The sequence below is a fragment of the Balaenoptera musculus genome, chromosome 8, assembly GCF_009873245.2.
Source record: "Balaenoptera musculus isolate JJ_BM4_2016_0621 chromosome 8, mBalMus1.pri.v3, whole genome shotgun sequence".
In the NCBI taxonomy this organism is placed as follows: Eukaryota; Metazoa; Chordata; class Mammalia; order Artiodactyla; family Balaenopteridae; genus Balaenoptera; species Balaenoptera musculus.
In genome coordinates this window covers 86,609,138-86,637,113 of record NC_045792.1, presented here as the reverse complement: position 1 = coordinate 86,637,113, position 27,976 = coordinate 86,609,138, and the positions used below count along the sequence as shown (strand labels likewise).

Here is a 27,976-nt window from a genome sequence, read left to right as displayed (position 1 = left end):
GTCTGAATCTGAAACCCCAGGACCGGGAGCACCAACGTCCAGACATCTGAGGGGAGGAGATGATGGATGGTCCCGCAGAGACAGCGAATTTACCCGTCCTCCACCCTTTTGTCCTCAATGAATTAGATGAGGGCCACCCACACTGGGAAGGGCCCCCTGCTTTACTCAGTCCATGATTCAAATGCTGATCTCTTCCAGAAACATCCTCACAGATACACCCAGAAATGTTTTACCAGCTCTCTGGTCATCCCTTAGGATGGTCATCCTAAGGGATGACCAGCCAAGGGGTCACATAAAATCAACCATCACAGTGACCTTATGCCAGTTCCATAACCTCCCTCACCTCATATCCTCCCCTGTAAAAAGGGGATCATAGCAATAGGAGAAATTGCTTCAAAGGATCCAATACAGTGTAAACCTAATGCCCGGTGCCTGGCAGAGTGTGGGCAATACTACTGCTGACGGCTGCTCTCTCCAGGGTCCCCAGATGGTGGGCACTGCATTTGCAAAGAAGATCGTCTCACACCTTGGCCTGTGGTCTCACGGCGGTACAGCCTGACCCTTCCAAGCTGGAGGTGACCTTTTGGCTCACAGACCGTGAGAGAAGCAAAGCAGCCAAGAATTCCTAGCATCAATCACCTCAGATAGCCCATCACGCTTTCCTCCTTCACAGAAGCCAGCTCTTCCCGCCTGAACACTTCTGTGAAGGTCCCTCTCCTGAGACACCGCTTCTCCTGAATTCCACAACAAGCAATATCTTGCTGGAATGGTAACAATTCGATACACATGCTGTAACATCTTCTCAGAATTCATCGAAGTCCTGCTGATCCTAGGTGAGCCCTCACTGGCCTGCCCTGCACCCCGCAGAGCACAGGCACCCCTTTAGATGTCGGGGTCCGGCACTCCCGGCGCACATGCTGACTTGATGGTACTGCCATACTTTTCCTACATGGCCACAGGCGGCAAGGTAAGCTCGGTGGTCCCTCACTCGTATTCCAGCCTCGTCTCTGTGCTCCATCACCCATCTCTCCCCCTCCCCGCTACTACCACGGTAAATGCTTCCTCTCCTCCAGGCGCCTTCTGGCTTCGGGCATCGCTTTGACGGAGGCAGACTCTGTCTGTGGATTTCAGTCCTCTAATTTTCTCCCATAAATCAGTCCTCCCTTCCCATGGCCACTGCTGTTCTGTCTCAATGGCTCCTCTAGATGTTCATTCATTTCGACCAACTGTATATTCAACAAATGGTTACCGAGTGCCAAGTGTGTGCTGGGGACCAGGGACAGAAGTGTGAAAGGGAGAGGCAGTTCAGCCGCGTTGCCGAAACGCGGAAAGTGCAGACTGCTATCTGGAGCTGGGTTGCAGGGTTCAAATCCGGCCTCTTCACCTATTAGCTGCGTGACCCAAAGCAAATTAACCAACCTCTCTGGGCCTCAGTGTCTTTTTTGAAATTAATTCTTCAAATATTTTAAGAGAAAAGGAAATGGTGATGTCCAAGCTATCTCCACACAGATTACCCTGTGGTCCTATCTCCTCCTCTGGATCCTTCCAAAGACCCCACACCTGGTCTCTGCAGGATTTTGTTCACACTTGTGGTGACATAATGACATGCCTTCTAAGGCATGACATGCCCTTCTAAGCTGCAGTCTGGGTCTCTTAGATCTCAATTTGGGTTTTTTTTTTCAAATAATAAACTCAACATTTTAATATCTATGTCCTTATACAGTTGTTCTTTTTTTTTAAAATTTATTTATTTATTTATTTTTGGCTGTGTTGGGTCTTCGTTTCTGTAGAAGGGCTTTTTTCCAGTTGCGGCGAGCGGGGGCCACTCTTCATCGCGGTGCGCGGGCCTCTCACTGTCACAGCCTCTCCCGTTGCGGAGCACAGGCTCCAGACGCGCAGGCTCAGTAGTTGTGGCTCACGGGCCTAGCCGCTCCGCGGCATGTGGGATCTTCCCGGACCAGGGCACGAACCCGTGTCCCCTGCATTGGCAGGCGGATTCCTAACCACTGCACCACCAGGGACGCCCCTACAGTTGTTCTTTTTAATTTATTTTTTATTGAGATAAGTTTCACGTGTACAACATTATATTGGACTTCTGTATATACTATGGTGTGCTGCTCACCACCAAAAATTCAGTTTCCATCTGTCACCGTACAGTTAACCCTCTTCACCCATCTCACCCTCTCCACCACCCTTACCCTCCAATAACTCTCTTCTCTTGATCTGCATGTTTGTTTTTGCTTGGTTTGGTTTATTCATTTATTTGGGGGATTTTATTTGTTTTTTATATTCCACATATGGGTGAAATCATATGGTATTTTTCTTTCTCCATCTAACTTATTTCACTTAGTATAATACCCTCAAGGGCCATCTATGTTGTTGCAAACGGCAAGATTTCATCCTTTTTATGGCTGAGTAGTATTCCATCACATATAGATTCCATATATATATATATATATATATATATATATATATGGAATGTTCCATTATATTATAGTATATTCCATTCCATTATATAACATATATAATGTGTGTTTACATATACATAGATATATATGTGTGTGTATATATATATATATACACATACCACATCTTCTTTATCCATTCATCTGTTGATGGACACTGAGGTTGTTTCCAGGTATTGACTATTGTAAATAATGCCATGATGAACTTTGGGGTGCATATATCTTTTCAAATTAGTGTTTTTGTATTCTTTGGATAAATACTCAGAAGTGGGAAAGCTGAAACATATGGTAGCTCTATTTTTAGTTTTTTGAGGAACCTCCATAGTGGCTGCACCAATTTACACTCCTACCAACAGTGCACAAGGGTTCCCTTATCTCCACATCCTTGCCAGTACTTGTTATTTCTTGCTTTTTTTGTTAACAGCCATTCTAACAGGCGTGAGGTGATACCTCATTGCGGTTTTGATTTGCATTTCCCTAATAATTAGTGATGATGAACATCTTTTCATGTGCCTGTTGGCCATCAGCATGTCTTCTTTGAAATAATGTCTAGTCAGATCCTCTGCCCATTTTTAAATTGGCTTGTTTGTTTTTCTGTTGTTGAGATGTATGAGTTCTTCATATATTTTGGGTATTAACCCCTTATTGAATATATTACTTGCGAATATTTTCTCCCATTTGGTAGGCTGAGTTTTCATTTTGTTGATGGTTTCTTTTGCTGTGCAGCTTTTTAGTTTGACGTAGTCCCATTTGTTTGTTTTTGTATTTGTTTCACTTCTCTGAGAAGGCATATCTAGAAAGATATTGCTAAGGCTGATGTCAAAAAGCATACTGCCGATGTTTTCTTCTAGGAGTTTTATGGTTTCAGGTCTTACATTCAAGTCTTTAATCTATTTCCAGGAGATTTTTGTGTATGGTGTGAGATAGTTGTCTACTTTCATATTTTTGCATGTGGCTGTCCAGTTTTCCCAGCACCATTTATTGAAGAGACTATCCTTTCTCCATTGTATGTTCTTTGCTCCTTTGTAGTAAATTAATTGTCCATATATGTGTGGGTTTATTTCCGAGCTCTCAATTCTGTTCCATTGGTCTATGTATCTATTTTTCTGCCAGTACCATCCTGTTTTGATTACTGTAACTTTGTGGTTTGTTTATTTATTTATTTATTTGGCTGCCTGGGGTCTTAGTTGCGGCATGTGGGTTCTTTGTTGTGGCATGTGGGATCTTTCGCTGTGGCACGCAGGCTCTTCATTGTGGCACACAGGCTCTAGAGCATGCAGGCTTGGTTGCCCCGCAGCATGTGAGATCTTAGTTCCCCAACCAGGGATCGAACTCGCATCCCCTGCACTGGAAGGTGGATTCTTAAACACTGGACCACCGGGAAGTCCCAATTACTGTAACTTTGTAGTACAGTTCGAAATCAGGGAGTATTATATCTCCAGCTTTCATCTTTTTTCTCAGGATTGCTTTGGTTATTCGGGGTCTTTTGTGGTTCCATACAAGTTTTAGAATTTTTCTCTTCTATTTCTGTGAAAAATGTCCTTGGGGTTTTACTAGGGACTGCAGTGAAGCTGTAGATTGCTTTAGGTAATATGGACATTTTCACAGTGTTAATTCTTCCAATCCATGAGCACAGAATATCTTTCCATTTATTTATGTCCTCTTCAATTTTGTTCAGCAATGTCTTACAGTTTTCAATGTACAGGAGTTTCACTTCCTTGGTTAAATTTATTCCTAAGTATTTTATTCTTTTTGTTACAATTGTAAATGAGATTGTTTTCTTAATTTCCCTTTCTGCTAGCTCATCATTAGTACATAGAAACACAGCATATTTTTGTATGCTGATTTTGTTCCCTGCAACTTTACTGTATTCGTTTATTGTTTCTAGTACTTTTTTGGTGACATTTTCAGGGTTTTCTATATATAAAATCATGTCATCTGCAAATACTTACAGTTTTGGGGTTTCATTTTTTTTCATTGATAAAATGTGGATAATAGTTATTACCTCATGGGGTTCTTGCAAGGTTTAAATGATTGACATGTACGAAATGCTCAGAGAAGTGCCCAGCACATAGTAAACATGCACATGACAGTTTCCACTTAGTACAACTAGGGCTGCTACTACCACTACCTGCAGAGTAAAAATATTATGATTCAGGTGAAAGAGATTGCCACTGCCTTGATGAAGGAGAGGTACATGGTATGATGAAGTCATCCAATGAGGAAGGCATCTGACCACTTTTTTAAAAAAGCTTGCTACATCATCACACAGCTTTGTCTTATTTCACATGTGTTTCTCAGCTCCTCCTAACTGAATATAAATCTCGAGAAAGAAAGGACTGTCACGCACTACTTGTGAACTTGTCCCCAGACCAGAAATATAGCTGAGGGAGTCTAGGTAGTGTATGCATTAAAAAACAAAGCAGACAAGGGTGCCAAGACAATTCAAAGGGGAAAGAACAGCCTTTCAACAAAAGAGGCTGGGACAACTGGATATCCACAGGCAAAGGAATGAATCTGAACTCCTGACTCACACCATATATAAAAATGAACTCAAAATGGATCATAACCTAAATGTAATGGCCAAAACTATAAAACTCTTAGAAAAAACATAGGAATAAATCTTTGGCACCTTGGAGTAGGCAATGGTTTATTAGATATGAAACCAAAAGTACAAACAAAAGAAAAAAATAGATGAATTGGACTTCATCAAAATTAAAAACTTTTGTGCTGCAAATGGTACTGTCAAGAAAGTGGAAAGGCAGCTCACAGAATGGGAGAAAATATTTGGAAATCATATATCTGACATGGACTTGTTTGAAGAAGATATAAAAAACCCTTGCAACTCAACAATAAAAAGACAAATAACTCAGGATGACTGCTCATGGGGACAGGATTTCTTTTTGGAGTAATAAAAGTGCTCTAAAATTAGATAGTGGTCTAACCGTGTGAATATACTAAAAAATACTGAATCGAGCACTTTAGATGGGTGACTTGTATGGTATGTAAATTACATCTCAATAAAGCTGTTTGAAAAATCCCAAAACAATCCAATATACTTTCAATTAATACCTCCTGTATTGGTGTTCAGGACTCCCAAATTGAATATAGAGTTCAGTTTAGAGCCTTCGATTGGCAGAAAGTGAGGTATTTCAGACACACATTCTTATTTTTTTGCTTCTGTTCTTGGGAGATGTGTATGTGTCAAATGACACAGTGTATAATGTGCCAATACCATTTACAAAATCATGCAGATGTTTTTCCCTCTAATTACTAACTCTTAAGTTCTTTTACCCCCTCACAAAGAGCATAATGGGAAAAGACCTGAGTTTCAGGGTCTGAAGAATTGGATTCCTGTCCGGTCTTGTCATTTCCAAGCTGTGTGACCTTGGACAAATCACTTTCTGGGCCTCCATTTTATCCTTTAAAAAAATCAAAGAGTTTATCTAATGTTTCTCAAGCAGAGAGAGAATACCATTAATGGTATTTGGGGGAGGCGGGCCCAATTCTTTGTGAGATTTCACCCCATGATGAAGAGCGTTAAATTTCCCTGACCCCATCCACTAAATGCCAATCATGTCTCCACCCACTGCCCCATCATTTTGAAATTCACCATCAACATTTCCAAATACCCTCTCTCTCACCTACATTTCTCCAGGGTAACTCTTTTAGCTCCAAACAGTCCTTGCCCCTGGCCATACTGCCTTCTTCTTTAGTAATTTCTGCCTCCATAGAACCCTGATCACACTCATTTCTACCTTCCAGGTCTTTCCTTGGTGGATATAAACATCTTACAGAATCATCTGAATTTTACTACCAGATTGGGAGCTAAAGGGTTGACCAAGCAGAGAACAGTGCCATTTAAGGCATTTCTGAACTGGCAGAGCCCACGTGGACCTCAGTCTTGTGGACATGGCTGCAGCCACGGCCATCATGCTGCCTGTCACACTGTCAGAGTGCATGGGGAGCCGGGGACTCAGGCCACTACCGGTCCAGTTCCAGCTGGGGTGCTGCGATGCTTCAGATTCATTCTAGTTGATTAAGTTTGAAAATTCATGGCGTGGTTCTGATTCAAAATACTTTTAATGAAAGACAATAAGGGACAATAATGGAAACAAAAAAAGACAACAGCAGAACGAAGATTAGTTCAGAACCCAGCAAAACCCTTCTGGTTTTTGCTTCATGTTTCAGTTCTTATCCCAGTTTTAAATACAGCATGTATTAAATATGATGTGAAGTCATATTTTAACACCCTCTGTGCGAATTTTGCAATTCTAATAGAAAACACGCCATAAATTAGTTTGAGGGGACTCGTCTTTTCTTCACATCTCGAAGTGTGATTGTGTAGAATGGATGATCAGTCACTCCAGAGACTTTTTTCCCTCTTTTCTTCCACATTCTACCTCACAATTTTTGCTCTAGAAGATGACCCTGCAATCAGAAGACTAATCTTTGTTCCTCCTGATAAATCATCAAAGTAATTTCTTCCAGACTGACCAAGACTTACACATGGCTTTTAAACTGGTGCTGGTCCTCAGAAATGGAGAAAACCAGATAATGTAGGGGGTCTGCTTATTCAATGATGTATGCCAAATGCCCAACACGATAATATCTGCTGAACGAACAAAGGCTAATATGAATTCACGTCTGTTACTTACCAATAAGACAGCTTCTCCAAGGACGTAACCAGGGAAGTTATTATTGAGACGCTCTGACAACAGAAGCCCCTCCTGAGCACCCCACACCCCTGGTTCCTTGGCAGAGGGTCTGCTCCACCCAACCTCTATCTGAATGTTCACCATCTGGAATGTTCCACTGCTTTTTCCACTTGTGTAGGCCAGAAAGCAAAATGCCAAATGAAACCAAGCCTGGGGCCTGGCTCCTTGCTGGTAGGCAGGAAGGAGAAAAGCTTGTTAGCTGTCAGAGACAGAGCACCCTGGACAGCTCACCTGATTCTTTTACATTTAGCGTTTCTCCAAAGAGGAAAAGGCCCCGGCCAGCAGCTATGGTGGTTGCTGGTTATAGAGACGAACGCTAACCTCTGGGGAATGGAACCTGCACTCAGGAGTACCTGCTCTGAGCTCCATGCTCTGCAGCCTTCTCTCACTTTTCCTTCCAGCAATCCTGCAGGCAGGCCTTGTCATCTTGGTGTTGAAGAGGCTCAGAGGGGTTAAGCAACTTGCCCAAAGTCACAGAGCTGCTAAATGGCAGAGCTTCCGCCTGACCCTATGCAAAGTCTGGGCTCTGAATGTGTTGTATCACGAATATGGCCGATACCGCTGCAAGGCGATGGGAGGTCTTGGAAAGCAGCTGGCTCCGAAATTTATACCTAAAGCCTGATTTTTTTTTTTTTTTTTTACTTTCTCACATCGAATGTTCTCTGTATCCTCCGTGCCTACACAGGGCTGGCAGAGAAAATAAAGCCCCCCAGGTAACTGTCTCACACTGAGGAAGTGGTGGGTTAGGGACGTGGGCTCGGCTTCCATCAGAAGCGCCTTACGCAGCCCCCGTGAATTATGGGGTGACTGTGGGGTGACCTGGAGTAGCTCTGTGTGACTGAGACAGGACACAGCAGAGCCTGCTGGTCAGCAGCCTTTCCAGTCTCTGTGTGCAACGCCCTCTTCGTGAGAGCTCAGGAACATAAGGACCACATGAAAGCCCTCTTGGGAAATGAGAGGCCCAGTGAAGGGTTTGAGCCAATCAGCTTCTTTCTTTCAAGGAGCAGAGTAATGGCAAAGGGAGATGCCTTTCGATTGACTGAGGTTCCAATGAGCAACAACTGCATAACAAATCATCCCCAAATGGCTCAAAACGATGACACTTCATTATCTCTCGCAGTTTCTGTGGTTCAGGAATTCAGGAAAGGAGCGGCACTTCCGGCTTGGGGGTCTCACATACCGCTGTCACCAGACAGTGGCGGAGGCAGCCAGGGGCCGCCCAGGCACCTCTCTCCTCAGGGACCTCTCCAAGGTCTCTCTGTATAGACTAGTTTGGGCTTCCTTACAACAGGGCAGCCTCAGGGCAGCTGGACTGCTTACATGGCTTCTGAAGCTTTCAACAAACAGGGAGTATTCCAAGAGCAAGGAGGAAGCTGCATGGCCTTTTATAGTCGTAGAAATCACACAGCATCACTTCTTTCGTACTCTGTTGATCAGAATAGTCACAAAAGCCAGGCCAGTTTCCAGGGGAAGGCTCCACTTCTTGGTGGAAGGATGACAAAGAATATGTGGACATATTTTAAAACTGTCACGCTCAGATTGGGAGAAAGAGAGAAGTAACTGAACTGTGGATAGCATGGGGATGTGGACAGCGGGGAGGGACACACCAGAGAGTCACTTTCGCCAAATACACATTTCCAGAAGGGAAGCAGACAGGCACGGGTAGACTAAAAGCGTTTGAGGGAAAAATCTAGAAAAGGTTCTGAGCCACAAGGGAAAGACTGCCTAACAAATCAGCTAATGAGGACAAAGCACCTGTCCTTGGAGATTTCCTTCAGATGCAAACTGACCCAAATCTGTGGCCCACTGACTTCTGTGAAAAAAGCAAAATCAAAGTCATGTTCCTGCCATCTAAAGAATAACTATCACCTTGATCACACTCCAAAATCAAGGTAAAAGCTTACAAAGGGTCACAACAGGCTTACAATAAATGAGACCATGAAGGAACAAAGAAATACGTGAAGTGCCTTTTCAACTATACATCTGGGGATGCAGAGGGGCTGCCCCCACCGGGTGTGTACCTGAGTTTCCCCAGTTGGCACTGCAGAGCACTTCAGCTCAGACCTGTTTCAGAGCCCAAGGAGGCAAAGCACACACCTCAGAGTGTTCTCTCTCAGGTTGTGGGAACGAATGCCACTCAGATAGAAGTCTGTGATCTGGTGGTGGTCCATGTAAAAAACCTACAAGACATGCTGCTGGCATACACCAACCTTTGAAATATCAGCTCAGTTTAAAAGAGATTGTGGGGCTTCCCTGGTGGCACAGTGGTTGAGAATCTGCCTGCCAATGCAGGGGACACGGGTTCGAGCCCTGGTCTGAGAAGATCCCACATGCCGCAGAACAGCTGGGCCCGTGAGCCACAATTACTGAGCCTGCGCATCTGGAGCCTGTGCTCCGCAACAAGAGAGGCCGCGATAGTGAGAGGCCCGCACACCGCGATGAAGAGGGGCCCCGGCTCGCCACAACTAGAGTAAGCCCTCGCACAGAAACGAAGAACCAACACAGCCAAAAATAAATAAATTAATTAATTAAAAAAAAAAGAGACTGTGGCAGAGAGTGTGGCCAATTATTCCCCAGTATCTATCCATTCTCCCTTTCTGTCGTTTCAGATACATACTGCTGGGTTTTAGTTGAGCATATAAATACCCAAATGATTAAGAATACCTTTCTCGGGCTTCCCTGGTGGCGCAGTGGTTGAGAGTCTGCCTGCCAATGCAGGGGACACGGGTTCGAGCCCTGGTCTGGGAAGATCCCACATGCCACGGAGCAACTGGGCCCGTGAGCCACAATTGCTGAGCCTGTGCGTCTGGAGCCTGTGCTCCGCAACAAGAGAGGCCGCGATGGTGAGAGGCCCGCGCACCGCGATGAAGAGTGGTCCCCACTTGCCGCAGCTGGAGAAAGCCCTCGCACAGAAGCGAAGACTCAACACAGTCATAAATAAATAAATAAATAAATAAAAGAACGTGACTTTCTTAAAAAAAAAAAAAAAAAAAAGAATACCTTTCTCAGCCTCTCTTGCAGCTAGTTATGGTCATGTGACTAAGTTCAGGTCTCTGGATTAGAAATAAAGTGATGTGTGCAACTTTCAGTTCATTGCCTTGAAAATGAAGCAGCCTATCCTGGTTTCCCCTTCTTTCCTCCTTCGTGATATCTGGGAAATAGTGACCTTTGGAGCAACCTTGGGGGAGGGCAGAGCTCCCTACTGGCCCAGACTACTCATCTTTGGGATGTTATATGTGAGAGAATTCATCTTATTTAAGGCATTTATTTAAGTTATAACCTCCATCGTATTTTAGCCACTATGTGATGGGGTCTCTTTGTTACAGCAGCTTAGCCTATTTCCTAACTAATACATAGTCCCTGGACTGTCTCTAGTCTTTTAAACTAAGAACCTAATGTTAGAAAGAATCAGAGAAGAAACACCAGAAACCAGATCCTAAAGATTCCCCCCAATTTGCTCACATCCCTGTTTTCTCTACATCTCCCATCTTCTGAGTCCCTCCTAATTGTCTGAAGTACGTAATATAAGTCTTCCATGATTCCATGAATGACTGACACTGACCACTCTTTCAGTAGATGATCACTTGTTAACTCACTCAAGCCAGTTCAAATGAAGACAAAGTTTTGCTCTAGGTCCCAGAGGCCTCAGTGAAAGGTAGAGACATTGGGCCTCATGGGAGCTAGAGCTGGGAATTGGGAAGCCATCCAGGATAAAGCAAATACTCTCTCCATCCCTCTCTGGGGGCTGCCACCTCTGGCCTCTTAGACGTCCCCTCTAAGCAGACCAGCACTCTCAACTGTGAATTCTGCCCTTCCCAACTGTGGCTGCCATGTGGCTGGGTCCTACCTCTACACAGTGTTTGCTCAGCCTCCTAAGGCTGATTCAACCCTGAGTGTCTGAGTTTGAGACAGTCATTCTGATTCGCTGCTGGCCAGCCCATGAACTGACTGGTCGTGGGTCAGGTGTCTAAGCCTAGTTGGGTCAACAGTGGCTGAGGTGGTGGGGAACTGTCTTGGAAAGTGACCTCTGCCCTTCCAAAGGTCCTGAGTGGAGTAGACCGTCTGGAAGGAGCTGAGGACAGGGCAGCTAACACGACATATTCAATATACTTTGGCACCCAGAACATATGGAGCATTAATGTATACATATTGTCAAACACAAGGGCTTAATGGGACATTACTCAAGTTAGTAGTGTTGATCAAAGGAGTGGTTATGTATTCCTGGTCTTCGTCTCCAACTGAAAAATAAGTTACTAGGAAATAGAGCTGCTGCTAGGAAGTCTCTTGATTTCTCATAGCACCTAGCAGTGCGCTCTGCAAAAGAAGACCTTCAATAAAAGCTGACCCACTGACGGTAATTTGAGCAGCGCACACATTACATAGGGCACAAGATCTCAGGGAAGAGAACTCACGGAAGGGAAACGTGGGTAAGTGTCATTTTGTGGCATTTCAGAACCAAAGACTAACCAGACATAACCTGCTGAATTTCCAGAGAGAAACAAGGAGGGAACAAGAAAGAGGTGCTGGGAGCATTTGGGGGATATGACAAGGTATCTGCAACATCAGAGCACATTTTCATTTCCCACAGGTCACAGAGCTCTCAGGTAGCCAAACCAGGGCCAAAAAAAGAAAGATATTTACTGGATTGCATAACCCCAGGGAGATTTTCAAGCCTCTAATCAAGGGTGGCGGATGGAAATACCCAGCATGTGGCCATCTAACCGCCCAAGCTATTCTCATCCTGGAGAATTCACAGAATCTATTATTCTGTGGTCTCATTTACAGTATCCCCAAGTCTCAATTAGATCTCCCCTGCCAATGGGATAGCAAAGCTCTATAAGACCCACGGAGAATCAAAATTCTCATTGCAGGCAATGATAACCAGCCCCTCCTGTGAATTCTTTTACCAGAGAGGGGCATTTGGTAAAGAACAAAATCATTTTATTTTATTTGGTAAAGAATAAAATCATTTTGGTAAAAAATTATTTCTCCTGATTTTCCTCCTCAGGCTCCACCTTCCAACGGAAGCACCCAGGGAGGCGGCCTGACAAGCTAGCCTCAACCCCCCTGACAGCTTCACATCCCTCCACGCACCCCCCCGCCACACACACACACACAAGCACACTTTGCTCTGGCCATTTGGAATCTCTGTCTCTGAATATGCTATTCCCTCTGGCTAGATGCCCAGCCTCGTGCTTGTTGCTGGGTCCATTTTTATTTATGCTTAATGACTGGGCAGAGATTTCACTCCTCTGAAGGCTTCCCATATCCCCTAGGAAAAACAGTCATTCGCCACTGTCCCAGTCATGTCCTCGTGTCCCCCACAGCGTGCTGTTCCTTCCTCTATTACAGCATTTATCACATTTTGGGGTAATTATCCCTGGGGCGTTATGTTTCTCCCTTGCCGACTATGAGCAACTGTGATCTGACTGAGCTTTGTGTTTCTTCCAGAACCCAGGTGGGCGGGGCAGTAGCAGGCACTGTGCAAATGATCTGTGTTTGAAGGAAGAGGAGGAAGAGTCAAGACAGTGAAAGGGTACTGGGTGGGGAGCTGAGGGCCACAAGCTGTCCACGGACAGACAAATGTCCCCTGCACAATCAAACAGCACAACACGGCTTGTCCTCCAGCTCAGAAAACTTGCAGAGAGACAGTAAGCCCCATACTCGGTCCCCCTGCCCCGAACCTTAGCCCACCTGCCTCAGGAAGAGCACGCTCTGCCATGTGTCCAGGCGGGATCTGCCACACGCCAGGGAGAGGGAGGGACAGATGGGGGCAGAAGCCAGGACGGGGGAGAGAAGGGGAACGTAGGTGGGGAACGGGGGAGATCGCAGAAACAGCTCTGAAGATGAGCATGGTGGCTACCAGATCAGGAAGCAATTACTGTCGTGAATGGAGAATCATTCTGACTTGCTTCTAAACGAGGGACACGTTAGAAATCCTCAAATGCCTGCTGTGGTGGTTAAAGAAATGGAGGCTTTAGTGATGCAAACACTTGGTTACTAAGAAGAGAGCCCCACAGACACAGAAAGGCACAATCAACCTCTCTCAACGTCCTTCTGGTTCTTCCAATGAAGTCAGCATTTCTGCCTCTCCCGGCCCAGGTGGGCTTTCAAACTCTCAAATGAAAAGTGAAGAAACGGCTTCCGCACTCCTCCTGTTAACTGTACCTCCAGCGGTTTTATTCTAGGTAAAGCCAAATAAATTCTTTCAGGGTGACGACTCGCTCCAAGGACCCCTCTAACGATGCTCTTGACATTGTCTGGCGGCACGAGTTTTGTGGTAAGTACTGACCACCCAACGAATTCTAGGTTGTGACATTTTGGGTTGGATCCCCTAAGCCCAGACTACTATTTTTTAAAAATATATAAAGCTCTTTTCCATTCATACTTGAAAATGAAACAAAAAACTAGCACTTCTCCCATCTCATGCCCTCCACGACTTCTCTACAAATCTTTGGCTGCACAGTCACTTGGTTTTATCTCGCGACAGAAAGCAAAGGTCTCCTCCAAAAGCATAAGCTCCTTTTCCTCTCAATTATCCAGTGGGAGGCCTGGAGAGGAAGGGCAACTGGAAGATGCCACAGCAGGTTCTCCGGTCCCACAAAATCAGCATCCCCACGGTGACCTGCCGCAGGCCATTTCTAACCCTGGCCACCCCCATGCAATTTATCATCAAATCTTGACGATGCCAGCCCCAAACACTTCTTGAAGCCATCGGCCACTGCTGACCGCTCCAGCTTCCTTCCAAGTTATTCTCCTCCTGTCCACCAGAGGGAGAGGGTGTCACGTGGATTTTCGGTCCTTTCAATGCACCACGCTGTTCAAATGCTCAATCCTGGATCTTCTACCCTACAGTTCCTTCTGCCGAGAAGGTTCCTTCTCCGCCCCCCACCCTGCCCTCCTCTTATCCAGTTAATTCCTCCTTATCCTTCCCATTTCAGCTTCAGCATCACTGTCTCAGGAAGGTCTCAGTACCCTATAGAGTCCTGTCACTCGCTTCCAAAGCATCCTGTCTTTGCCTTTTTCCACACACTCCTCACACCAGTAACCGACTCAATGCCCGTTTTTCCTACTAGGGTGTAGGCGCCATCAGAGTAGACAGCACACTCATCTTGTTCCCTGTTACCGCCTATTCCCATCTTCCATTCTAAAAGCCACATTTTTTTCCTCCCATTTTAACATTCCAAAATTGGGATGCATCTTAAAATCAACAGTCCATCATAATTTGTCACCATTTTCTCTTTCTCAGCATGACATAAAACAATAGTGGGTCTTACACTTGATGGCATCGTGGTGTTTGTCAAAATAAGGTATGTCCCTGTATCTAATGGGCACAGTGCCTGGCACATGGCAGCCATCAGTAAATACCTGATAAGTACATACTGACATACACACACATTTCCCGAAGATCTGATATTAGTCGGGTTTTCCTACGTCACAAGTACACCTTAAAATCTCAGTGACTGACCACTTTAGAGATTTATTATCTTGCCATGGGTCTGCCGGTTGGCTGGATCTTTGTGGCCTCAGCTGGGACTGACCTCAGGCTGTGGGTTGGGTTCAGGTCTGACCCATGTGACACTTTTCCATGGACCAGTAGTATATTTGTCTCATAGCAGATCATTAGAATGAAAGAGACCAAGCACAGGGGCACAGCACGTTCCAATCTCCCTTCTTGTCCGTCTAGCAACATTCCACGGCCAAAGCAAGCCTGGCATCCACAGGTAGGGACACTTCCTCTGGCTACTGTCACAGGCTAGAGGTGGGGAGTAAAGCCCTGAGAGTAAGAATCCGCCCACCATAGGCCCCGTATGGAGGAGAGGTCTGTGAAGGGACACCAACCTCACATGTCCACAGCACTGAAGGACAGCTCCCTTAATGGACCATACAGAACATGGCCCTGGTCACCACGGGTGAAAGCCCCTGAGTTAGCAGTGGTGGTCTGAACAGGTCAGCCCTCTGCCCAGCAGGCACAAGGACCCTCCTCCTTGGCTCCCTCGGCTGTCAAACTTTATTTGAGGTATTTATTTGAGAGGATAGAGTAAGAAGCAATCACCATCCCTAATTCTTTCTTTCTGCAGCTGATTATGTAACCATTGTAAGCCTAGGCTCCGGGTCCCAATCTGAGTAGGTGACTGGCTATTTTATTTATTAAAAAAAATTTTTTTAATTGAAATACAGTTGATTTACAATGTTGTGTTAATTACTGCTGTACAGCAAAGTGACTCAGTTATACACATATATATATATATATTCTTTTTTTTCATATTCTTTTCCATTATGGTTTATCACAGGATATCGAATATAGTTCTCTGTGCTGTACAGTAGGACCTTGTCATTTGCCCATTCTCTATATAAAAGCTTACGTCTGCTAACCCCACCTCTCTCTCCACCACTCCCTAACCCCCTCCCCCTTGGCAACCACCAGGGTGACTGGCTAATTTAGGTCAGCTGGGGCATTAGGACCAGAGGGTGAAAGACCCAAGTCCAACTGTCCTAAGGTGACTGGACAACAGAAGTGTTGATGGTCTTGGTCAGGACTTTAAGGAAACTTGGAGGAGTTCTGGTGCCCTGATTTCAGTCCCAGGGCTGTTGTGGAGACAAGAGTTAATGAGGCCTGCACACCAAGTACAGAAAATGAACGTCTCAAAATGCAACCTGGGAGATGCCCCATTAAGCAAGCACAGCTCTACCCAGCACCTCTCCCCACCAGGAGGGTGCACCCTCAACTGTCCCGATTCCATGAAGACACCGAGTGCTTTCACAGCTCCCTTATGTCCTCATCTCCCTTTGCTTTTGCACTTTGGTCACTTTCCAGCAGTTCTGTGTCTCTTTATTTGTATTTCTGCTGTGGCACTTGGCGTAGGGCTGTGCTCTGCCTGATGTGACTTCCGGGGAGCCGTATGGATTTGCTAGGGCTGCTGTAACCAAGCACCACCAACTAGACAGCTTCAACAACAGAAATTTCCTGTCTCGCGGTTCTGGAGACTGGAAGTGCCTCTTCCCCGGCTTCTGGCGGTTTGCTGGCAATCTCTGGCATTCCTTGGCTCGTAGACGCATCACCCAAGTTCTACCTTCATGTTCCCATGGCCGCCTCCCTCTGTGTATCTGTGCCCAAACATGCCCTTTTGATAAGGACACCAGTCATATGGGATTAGAGGCCCACTCTCATGCGGTGTGACCTCATCTTAACTAATTACAATGCAATGACCCAATTTCCAAGCAAGGTCACATCCTGGGGTTTAGGACTTCAACATATGAATTATAGGGGAGAACACAATTCAAGAGACACCAAGACCATTTCTGTATGCCCTGCATGCAGCTCAGGGCCCGGCACATGGGGGCACCCCATTATGTGCCCCGTAACAAAAATGAAAAAACAGGACAAAGCTGTCACTGTTAGCTTCTGGTGAGTTGCCAAACCTCATGGCCAGCTTTCTAAATTCTCCTCTCAGCATTATCACCAGTATACAGCAAGCAAGATAAAGAAATGGCAACCCGGGCCTTTGCGGTTCCAACATGGCGGAGCTGACGGTGGAGGTTCGCGGCTCCAACGGGGCTTTCTACAAGGGATTTATCAAAGATGTTCATGAAGACTCCCTCACAGTTGTTTTTGAGAACAATTGTTAATTCCTTTTCTAATCCTTCAGTTGGCAACCGGAACGCCAGGTTCCATTTAATGAAGTTAGATTACCACCACCACCTGATATAAAAAAAGAAATTAGTGAAGGAGATGAAGTAGAGGTGTATTCAAGAGCAAATGATCAAGAACCATGTGGATGGTGGTTGGCTAAAGTTCGAATGATGAAAGGAGAATTTTATGTCATTGAATATGCTGCTTGTGATGCCACTTACAATGAGATAGTCACATTTGAACGACTTCGGCCTGTCAATCAAAATAAAACTGTCAAAAAAAATACCTTCTTTAAATGCACAGTGGATGTTCCTGAGGATTTGAGAGAGGCGTGTGCTAATGAAAATGCACATAAAGATTTTAAGAAAGCAGTAGGAGCATGCAGAATTTTTTACCATCCAGAAACCACACAGCTAATGATACTGTCTGCCAGTGAAGCAACTGTGAAGAGAGTAAATATTTTGAGTGACATGCATTTGCGAAGTATTCGTACGAAGTTGATGCTTATGTCCAGAAATGAAGAGGCCACTAAGCATTTAGAATGCACAAAACAACTTGCAGCAGCTTTTCATGAGGAATTTGTTGTGAGAGAAGATTTGATGGGCCTGGCAATAGGAACACATGGTAGTAACATACAGCAAGCTAGAAAGGTTCCTGGAGTTACAGCTATTGAGCTAGATGAAGATACTGGAACATTTAGAATCTACGGCGAGAGTGCTGATGCTGTAAAAAAGGCTAGAGGTTTTTTGGAATTTGTGGAGGATTTTATTCAGGTTCCTAGGAATCTTGTTGGAAAAGTAATTGGGAAGAATGGCAAAGTTATTCAAGAAATAGTAGACAAATCTGGTGTGGTTCGGGTGAGAATTGAAGGAGACAATGAAAATAAACTACCTAGAGAAGATGGGATGGTTCCATTTGTATTTGTTGGCACTAAAGAAAGCATTGGAAATGTGCAAGTTCTTTTAGAGTATCATATTGCTTATCTAAAGGAAGTAGAACAGCTAAGAATGGAACGCCTGCAGATTGATGAACAGCTACGACAGATTGGTATGGGTTTCAGACCTTCTTCCACCAGAGGGCCTGAAAAAGAGAAAGGATATGCCACTGATGAAAGTACCGTCTCTTCTGTACAAGGTTCTAGGTCTTATAGTGGAAGAGGCAGAGGTCGTCGGGGCCCTAATTACACCTCCGGTTATGGTACAAACTCTGAGCTGTCTAACCCATCTGAAACTGAATCTGAGCGTAAAGACGAGCTGAGTGATTGGTCATTGGCGGGAGAAGATGACCGAGAGAGCCGGCATCAGCGTGACAGCAGGAGACGCCCAGGAGGAAGAGGCAGAAGTGTTTCAGGGGGTCGAGGTCGTGGTGGACCACGTGGTGGCAAATCTTCCATCAGTTCTGTGCTCAAAGATCCAGACAGCAATCCATACAGCTTACTTGATAATACAGAATCAGATCAGACTGCAGACACTGATGCCAGCGAATCTCATCACAGTACTAACCGTCGTAGGCGGTCTCGTAGACGAAGGACTGATGAAGATGCTGTTCTGATGGATGGGATGACTGAATCTGATACAGCTTCAGTTAATGAAAATGGGCTAGTCACAGTTGCAGATTATATTTCTAGAGCTGAGTCTCAGAGCAGACAAAGAAACCTCCCAAGGGAAACTTTGGCTAAAAACAAGAAAGAAATGGCAAAAGATGTGATTGAAGAGCATGGTCCTTCAGAAAAGGCAATAAATGGCCCAACTAGTGCTTCTGGCGATGAAATTTCTAAGCTACAGCGTACTCCAGGAGAAGAAAAGATTAATACCTTAAAAGAAGAAAATACTCAAGAAGCAGCAGTCCTGAATGGTGTTTCATAAACTGAAGAAGTTCCTAGTTTACAGTTCTTTTACATTACATTTTACAATAGTGCTTGTACAAGCTTGCCAAAGATAGAACATGGATCGCCAGTCTTTACATCGCACTTTCAGTTCCTCCATTTGGAATTCAGAAAGGGGAGGGATCCTGAAGAAATCATATGTTAAACATACTTTGACACCTACTGTGTTATAAAATATATCATCAGATGTGCCTTGAGAATAGTATATGTAACATTAAAAAAAGTTGCTGGCTAAAAAAAAAAAACAAAAAACAAACAAAAAAAAAAAAGAAATGGCAACCCAATTGACAATATACTCAATTAACTATCCTGGCATTGGTGGCTTCTTCAGAAGAGCTTATCTTCCTGGCACTCCTCAGGAGGCGGGAAGGTGAACAGGCATCATTGGTCTTTCTGACTGCGAGGGAACCTTGAGTACAAAGAGAGGAAATAGGCCAGCCTCATACACAACCTCCCCTCTGAGCTCACAGGACCAAGGCCGGGCCATATCTGCTGTTCCTGGTCCCAGGGCAGTACTAACCACACGGCTACATCATGGGGTGATGGAGAATGGTAGCTCGTACATCAGAGGACCTGAGTTCCCATTCCTGGCTTCACCACTTACTCGCTGTGTGGACATGGCACAACTATGGAACCTCTCTGTTCCTTGGGTTCTTCATCTGGAAAAATGGGGGTCATTTTCTGTGAGGGGATCCTCCTCTCACAGGGATTTTGTGAGGACTGAGTAGGAAAATGTAAGTAAAATGCTTGGAATGGTGCCTGACAGTTAGTGCTTAAAATGATGGCTATTCTTATAAACACCCTGCTTGATCTCCTTCCAAAGGACTGACTCACCATCACCTGAGTCTTCATAAGCTCTCTGTTCCTAGAACGATCAGAAGTGGGGCCCACTTAAGAGGTATTCATGGTATCGGTTCTCTATTATGCCATAACAATTACTCCAAAAACCTACAGGCTTAAAGAACCAAACATTTATTATCTCACAGTTTCTGTGGCTCAGAAATCCAGGAGTGATTGAGCTCTGGCTCAAGCCTCTTACAAGGCTACAGTTGAGGTGACTCCTGGGGCTGCAGATAGCTCAAGGTTGGACGAAGGGAGAGGCCACTTCTGAGCTCACTCCTGTAGCTCCTGGAGGCCTCCATTCCCTGCTGGCATTTGGTCGGAGCCCCCCCAGTTCCTTGCCGCGTGGGCCTATCCATGGTGCAGCCTACAACATGGCAGCCACTGCCGTCAGAGTGAGCAAGACAGAATAAGCAAAACAGACGTGGAGTCTTTTGTAATCTTATCTTGGAATTGACATCCTATCACTTCTGCTGCTATTTTCTTTGTAAAAAGCGAGTCACAATTTGTACACCTATGTTCACAGCAGCATGACTCACAAAACCCAAAAGGTGGAGGCAACTCAAGTGTCTATCAACAGATGAATGGATACACAAAATGTGGTACCAATGTACAATGGAGTATTATTCAGCCTTAATTAAAAAGGAAGGAAATTCTGACATACGCTACAACATGGATGAACTCTGAAGACATTCCATAAGTGAACCAAGCCAGTCACAAAAAGACAAATACTGTATTATTCCATTTATATGAGGTATCTAGAATAGTCAAATTCATAGAAACAAAGTAGAACAGCAGTTGCCAGGGGTTGGGGGAGGGGGAATGGGGAGTTATTGTTTAATGGGTATAGAGTATTTTAGTTTTACAAAATGGAAATGTTCTGGAGATTGGTTGCACAATAAGGTAAAGGTACTTAACACTGTTGAACCATATACTTAAAAAATGGTTAATATGGTAAATTTTATGTTAAGTGTAGTTTGCCACAATTGAAAAAAAAAGTTAGTTCCAAGGTCCAGATCACATGCAAAGGGATGGGATTATACCAGGGCATGAACCCCAGGGGCTGGGGACCACTGAAGGCTGCCTGCCACATTGCCATGTATCCAAAGTTGGAAAGAATCTATCTGTTCAATTAGGACTGAATCCAACATATTTAAGGCCACCTGAGTGCTGGCCACAGCCCATATGCGCACAGCAGCACCTGCTGACCCTCAGATGCACCCTCCCAGGGAAAGTTCCTAAGCAACAGAAAGCCATATGCAAAGCTTGCTCCAAAGCCACTGCTTGTGGAATTATCTGGTAACAGGTTATGCTTCCAATGAATGAAGCCGCAGTTACAATTCGATTCCACCACAGTGTTCTTTGGTCTCCAATACATCCCATCTGGAATCGAAAGGTACAGTAATGACTGCACTTTCATGGTCCCATTCCCGCCTCCGAGTCCTGGCAGGGTTTGCTGTTGCTTTGAAAGGTCAGCGTAAGGAAGGGAACTAAATGGGGACAAGAGGAAGAAGGAAGGAGAGGTGCACCCAGAGCTGGAGTCTCTCAATGGAGACACGACTTTTTCATACCCTCATCAAATTAGGAGTATTTCAAGCACCCTATTTCCTGTCTTGGGGTCAGTTTTCTCCACTCCATCAAAACAAACATTATAAAATATAATTTTCTTTTCCCACATCAACTGAAAGCAAAGACGCATTTTTCAAGGGCTGGAAGCCCAGCAGAAGCAGATAGGATGTGTTTTCACTAAATGAGCTCATGTACAGAAGGTGTCCAGCACAGTATCTGGTGCAGGGTAGGGCTCGATAAATATTCGCTATTATTAAGATGACAATAGGTCAAATCCTACATGGTATAAGATGATATGTTGTCTACTCAAGATGCCTCTGAAATTCCTCAGGAAGACACTACAGTCTCTCAAAAGCCCAGTAGGGGTCAGGTTTTCCCCCAGCACGGGCACAACGGTGTTCCTTTTAACACCAAAAATCAGCAGTCAGTTTGCTTTAGCAGCTACATGATAGAGAAAAGCATACCCTTCAATACCAGAATCACACTCGGAGCAGAGGGAGGTTTACATCGTTAAGAGAGATGCAAAACTGCAGGCTGGCCAAGGGAACGGAGGTCCAGATTACCATCTCATGTGCACTGGGGGGGCATACTCCCATCGAGGGAATGACAGAATCATCTGTTCTGTTTAAACAATAATAATAATACTTTTTACGATTATTTTAATAGATTATGGATATTTGAACTCACATAACTTTAGCACGTGTACAGTGTAATACTGCACAAGGTACAAATTAAACACAGCTTAATAACAACATCTTACAAAGAAATCTTTTCTAGTCTTCAGCACTCACTGAATCCACTATGTACAGGGCACTACCTATGCTACTAGTTAGGATCTTGTGTGATTCGAGAGACCAAAAAGCTTCCTGTTCTTAGGTAGCTAATGGAGATGCCTTTCCACAATGGGCATCCTTGCTCAGAAGCTGTCACATTGACGGCAGTGGACAGCTGTTACCCATGCCCTGATGGGACTAGTTTTCTGAGAGCACGTGCAAACAGAGCTTATTTTCTAATGGGTGGTCATTTGGGTATGGAAGGCACAAAGCTGAGATTCTAAGGTAAGCTGCTCCAAGTAAGACATTTGCCAAGAGTTGGGCTTTGCGTGTATGTGTCCACCACCAACTCTTCCTACCCCTCATGCTTATAATATGAGAGTACAATATAGAGAGAGAAACGAGCTGGACTTGAACCAGCCTTCAGAGGAACAGTTCTTCTTAAGGGCAAGCAAAAATCTGCTTCAGCAAAATGCTGGGATAGGCATGGGCTGGGGGGGAGCATTGTAGGTGCTGCTAAAAGCATCAGGATGAATTCCCTAACTTCCAAGTTTTAGACTTGAAAGTCCTTTTGCTGACCATCTCAGGGCACCATTAGTGAGTCTAGGATACATAAACACATAAGAAACAATATATATGGAAAATTTTTCTCAATCCCGCCTATCTAAGCTAATATTTACTTGATTCTGTGATTACTGTTCCTCTACCACTGCCGGTGGCCAATGGCCAATGGCCCAACGCCATATGCTTTGGTTTATAAAAATGTGACTTTGTGTAAGCCTAGAAACACCTTGCCGTTCACCACTGAATCAGAAGTTTAGAAATCCCTAGGCAAATGGCAAGATTAGAAACCTCTCTAAAGTTAGTGGATAACAGCGGTTCACAGATTTGCACGTGAATTCGATTCACCTGGAGGGCTTGTTAAAATACAGACTGCTGGGCCCACCTCCTGGGTCGATTCGGTGGACCTGGGTACATCCTGAGCTTTGCATTCCCAAAGAGTTCCCAAGTCATGCTGACGCTGCCGGTCTAAGGATTAAACCTTGAGAACCACTGGTGAGGAGGAGACACGAGGAGGGAATTTTCTAGGTCAGGACAGTCAGAGGCTAACTCTACCCAAGACTCACCTCCCAGAGCTGCTCTCTGTACAAATTTTGGCAAAGTCCATGTAGGTACACGTTTTGTCTTCTCTCGTCTATGGACCCCAGGCATACGGATTTGGATGGCTCATAATTCCTTAATTTGTGGCGCACTCTCACCAGTGGTCTATGCATGACTCAGTCATTCATTCATTTTTAATAACATAATAAACACCAACCAAAATAAAAGCCGGGACCTTGAAAGGAACCTGCACTTAACTTCATCTTACCTCCCATCTTTCCTGCCGGCCAACATATGAATTAACCAGCTATCCATCTTTCTCTTGCTTTTCTTTTTTACAGTATTATTAAATTTATAAACTGTGGTACAGTCATACAGTGAAATACTGAATAACGGTCAAAACAAATGAACTCTGCCAACAAACTATAAAATGGACGGATCATAGCAACATAATACTAAATGAGAAAAGTAAAGATTACATATGGATGATACCTGTTTATAACATTAGAAATATATACTTTTTAGGATGCCTTAAAATTGACATGCATTTTTAAATCTTTGTATTTTTTTCTAATCACTGAAGAAATGAATACATGTTTACTGGAAAAGAGACAATGAGTAAAGAAACGTACCCAGTCAGTTTTAACAGGGGAGGATATGACCCCTCCATGTCCTTCTGGGTTTCCTAAAAAGCTCCTCTTTCCATCCCCAAATGCACCCTTCAGTTTCCATCCAACAGCTCTGAGGCTGAGAGCTCTGATAGGAATAGGCAATTCATACAAGAGGAAACAAAGCAGTAAACAAACACCCAGGGGAAAATGTTAACTTTGCTCATAATCAGAGAAATGCAAATTAAAGCATTTGGGGAGCTATCATTCTATGACTACTAAATCAGCAAAAATGGGAAAAAGGGAACAACAGTGAATGCCTGGGATATTACTATAAACCCGACACGCGCAGATGATACTAGCAGCAATGGAGAATTTTTTTAAATTTCCAAACAGCTGTATGACGAGGTGTAGTCATGAACCGTGCAGATGTCTCACTCTGCCGAATTTATCCTGAAGAAGCAACTCAATGGAAAGAAACAACCTAAGTGGCCCCCAACAATGCAACAATTTAGAAAACCACAGTAGAGCACCGTGACGGTGTGCAATGCAGCTGGACAAATTGCAGTTTTGAAGAGAAAATGTATATTTGATATTTAATGCGTGAGAAATATGAAATGGTAGGTGCATTGCGGTTAGAACCATGTGTACGAGGGCTTCGAGGTAAAGAGCAGAAATTAACATGGCTGCTGTATTTGGACACGGGTGGGTGTTGTTTTCTTCAGTGTTACTGTGCTGCGGTGTCGTAATTATTTTTTTTAGAGCTTGAGAGGCTCCTACCTTGAGAACTTTCACAGCTTTCCTCGTCGCTGTTGTCTTGACAGTTATTTTGCCCATCACAAATGAAGCTCTTGTCAATGCAGAGGCCGTTCTTGCAGTGGTAGCGGGCAGTGGAGCAAAGCAAAGGGTTTGCCGCTGTGAAGGGAAACCAGAGCAGGTCACCAGGGAGGTTCGCCAGTGCCCTTAGGACCCCCCAGAACCTTCTCCAGCCAGGGGTATGTCCTGCTCGGCAAGCAGCACGCTCACCTTCTAGGATGGCTGACTCAAAGCCCGTCCTGGGAAACTGGTCAGGCAATGACCTGGACAGGACGAGACTTACTCTGCCCCATTCTAAAAGCTCCTTCTCCCAAGTCATCACGCTGGTGCCCTATAACCATACCAACATGGCCAGAGGGCAACGCCTCGCCCTAACTGGTCAACCGTTAAGCGGGCCAGCAGCCTCTGAGGGGCCTGGGGCAAAACCCGAATCTCCCAGGAGAGTCAAGAGTGGAATGGTCGGTAACAAAAGAGACACACAGAGAAGAGCAAAGCCAGATGGAGTAGATGGGTCGGGGATCCGTGAACCTCTGCCACTGATGGAGTGATGGCACGATCTAATCCAAGGCCTAGGTCAGATCCTTCTGGTTCCCTAACTATGGACCAGCCTGGTAAGTCCTCATGTTTCCTTATGGCTCACCAAAGTGAGCTCCATCTCTGCTTTGCAATCAAAGAAGCCCATTAACCCACTGGCTCAGCCTGAGCAGCTCCCTGTTGTAGGCACTTTCAGGAACCCCCCAAAAAAATGACAGAAATGGCCCTTCCCCTCAAGGAAGAAGGTTGCAACCAGCCAGCATAAGGTCAGCACAAAACCACTTAACAACATGTAAGCAAATCTGCATGGAAAATCACTATTTCTACAGCACAATTTATCTCACTTCCTCACTCCTTGCAGTGCAATTCAAGCAAGGCTCTTTCCAGGGCTCTATTTTCAATAAATAAAGCAGCAAAGTAGAAATTACTCCAGCCCCCAGTCTGCCATTTATTAGCTGTGTGATCTTGGGTAACTTACTTCACTTCTCTGAGCCTCGGTTCCTTCATCTGTGTGCAGAACTGACTCCATAATTTGCAGGGCCTAGTGCAAACTGAAAATGCGAGGTCAACTGTTCAAAAATTATTTAAAACTTCAAGACGATAAGTGCTGGGCATTAAACCAAGTGTGGCGTGCTTCTAAGCTAAGCACGGAGCCTGTGCAGGTCACAGGTCCATGAAGCTAGCCCTGCTACTTACAGCATTAATTTGAGCATCAAAGGAGATGACATGTGAGAAAATGTACACAGCAGAGTCTGACACGTAGCACAGGCTCAGGAAATGTTGGACATGCTCCCCGAGTTATGTCTGCCTCGGTCCCCCAGAATGTGGTCCTCCCTGAAGGAGTGATATTGGTGATAACGAAGAGGGGTCATCATGGGATCTCGGGTCACAAACTGAGCCGGCATCTGCATTATACGTGGTACGAAGAGCACCAGAGCGGGATGGCACAGCCAGCACTGAAGACGGCTATGGGATCAGGAACAAGTCAGTGCCGGCATCTCTGGATGGTCCTCACCAGCAGGATGGCAGTTGTAATTTATCTTCCCCATATGCCTCACGGAGCGATTGTTAAGATGCACAGAGATCATAGCTGCAGACTTCACAGGGCCCTGGAAACCTAAAGGGCTGTGGAGTTTTTTATTTTTTAACTGTTCAACTCAGAAAGTTTGATTTGAAAGGTCAGAGGAGGTAGAGGGATGGGGAAGCCGTGCTCTTAGTTTTGAAGATGATGGACCAGTGTGAAGCTAAGCAAAAGGAGTCTGGCCTGAAAATGGAAGTTTTAATTATTTAAATCGCTGTGGGCCAGAGAATGGTTCCACTTGATCATGCTGAAACCAAGGTCTGACTTCAGCCAAAACCAAAATGGGGAAACCCGAAACCATAAGTCACATTTGGTTTCTGTCCAAGGCAGCCCTCCAAACCCTTCAGCATCCCACCACGGTGGCCTCTGGCTTCCCTGGGACCTTGTGGATCACATCTACGCAGCCAAAGCGTCAGCAACGATCAGCTCACTCGAATGGACAGCCTTGGAAAGGCGCCTGAATTGCTCCAAGATGGGGCTGCTGCAAACTTATGTGAACCGCCCCAGTAGGGAAGGCGGTGCTGAACTAACCCTGCAGACGCGATGGCATCTACTGACTTCTCTTCAGCCTTAGACCCTTTCAACCTCACAAACTTTCCCAAGGAAAAGAAGTCACATATGTGTGCGTGTGCACGTGTGTATATACACGCATACCACATATATGTGTATATATGTACATATGTGTATATCCAGATCACACATATCTTCAAATGAATTAAGACTGACTATATCTTAAGACACAGCTCTACTGATAAAGAATCCACAGGGACTGAAAACCAGTTTCAGTGCATAGAATGAATACATATATTTGGTTTTAATGCATATAATCAAAAGGACTAGGACCAGAATACAGAAGGAACTCTCACAACTCAAAAGAAAAAAGACAAACAACTCAAAAGGAAAACAGGCAAAGGACATGACAGGGCAATTCCCATCAGAGCAATGGCAAACGCTCAACAACAACTTGAAAAGATGTTGACTATGGCCAGTAATGAAGCAGCACTTTAACTGCAGCAGACTCGCCAAACTTAAGGTCTTAAAATCCCAGGTTGCTGGCCAGGATGGGGAGGGAGAGGAAGTCTCAGAGACTACTCGTGGGAGTGCAAATTGGTAGATCCACCTTGGAGACCAATTTAGTGATACCTGGTGATATTTAAGGGGCATATGCCCCATGGCCCAGTCATTTCACTTCCAGCTACACACTCAGGGGAGAATCCTGAACAAACAAAAATGTGTGCTGAAGCACTGTTTGTAAAATAAAAATATTAGAAATGACCCAAATGTTCACCCACAGGAGAATTAATACCATGTGCTACACTGTTAGAATTCTACAGGAGGGGATGGCTAGCTTTTTCTGTACAGGGCCAGATAGTAAATACTCTAGGCTTTGCCAATGTTTGGGTCTTGCACTGTGTCTTAACTACTCAACTTTGCCATTGTGGTACAAAGCGGCCATGGACAATTCATAAACGAAGGGCAGGGCTGTGCTCCAATAAAACTTGATTTACAGGTAGTAAATACGTTTAAAGTAGGTAACTTTCAAAACAGGGCGTAGGCCAATTTGGCCCAGGGGCTATCGTTTGCCAACCCTCGCTGAACAGCAATGAAAAATGAATGAACCAATAAACAATAAGGTCCTACTGTATAGCACAGGGAACTATATTCAATATCCTGGGATAAAACATAATGGAAAAGAATATAAAGAAGAATGTATATATGTAGATAACTGAGTCACTTTGCTGTACAGCAGAAATTAACACTGTAAATCAACTATACTTCAATTAAAAAAAAAATCAAAAAAAAAGAATGAACCAGAATCAAGATGGATCAATCTCACAAATACAATAGAGGGGGCAAAGTTATAGAAGATATATGCAAGTTATATAAGAATAAAAGTTACAGAAGAATATGTATAGTGTCGTACCAATTAGATGACGTTACCCATGCAAAAG

General features: G+C 44.6%; 2 protein-coding genes across 4 annotated transcripts in view; one reads left to right on the top strand and one right to left on the bottom strand.

Annotated features, from left to right (window-relative positions):
- LDLRAD3 (low density lipoprotein receptor class A domain containing 3) overlaps positions 1-27,976 on the bottom strand; it is a 258,649-nt gene that overhangs the window by 97,468 nt on the left and 133,205 nt on the right. For all 3 annotated transcript variants that reach the window (XM_036860961.1, XM_036860960.1, XM_036860962.1), the window contains one exon: positions 24,374-24,508. In XM_036860961.1, coding sequence (XP_036716856.1) covers positions 24,374-24,508 — 135 coding nt within the window. The remainder of the gene's footprint in view (positions 1-24,373; positions 24,509-27,976) is intronic.
- On the top strand, positions 16,692-18,889 carry LOC118899356 (fragile X mental retardation syndrome-related protein 1-like). Its single transcript, XM_036860959.1, is given in 3 exon segments — positions 16,692-17,864; positions 17,952-18,418; positions 18,511-18,889. Coding segments are annotated over 3 exon segments (1,647 nt in total). The 5' UTR covers positions 16,692-16,702; the 3' UTR covers positions 18,529-18,889.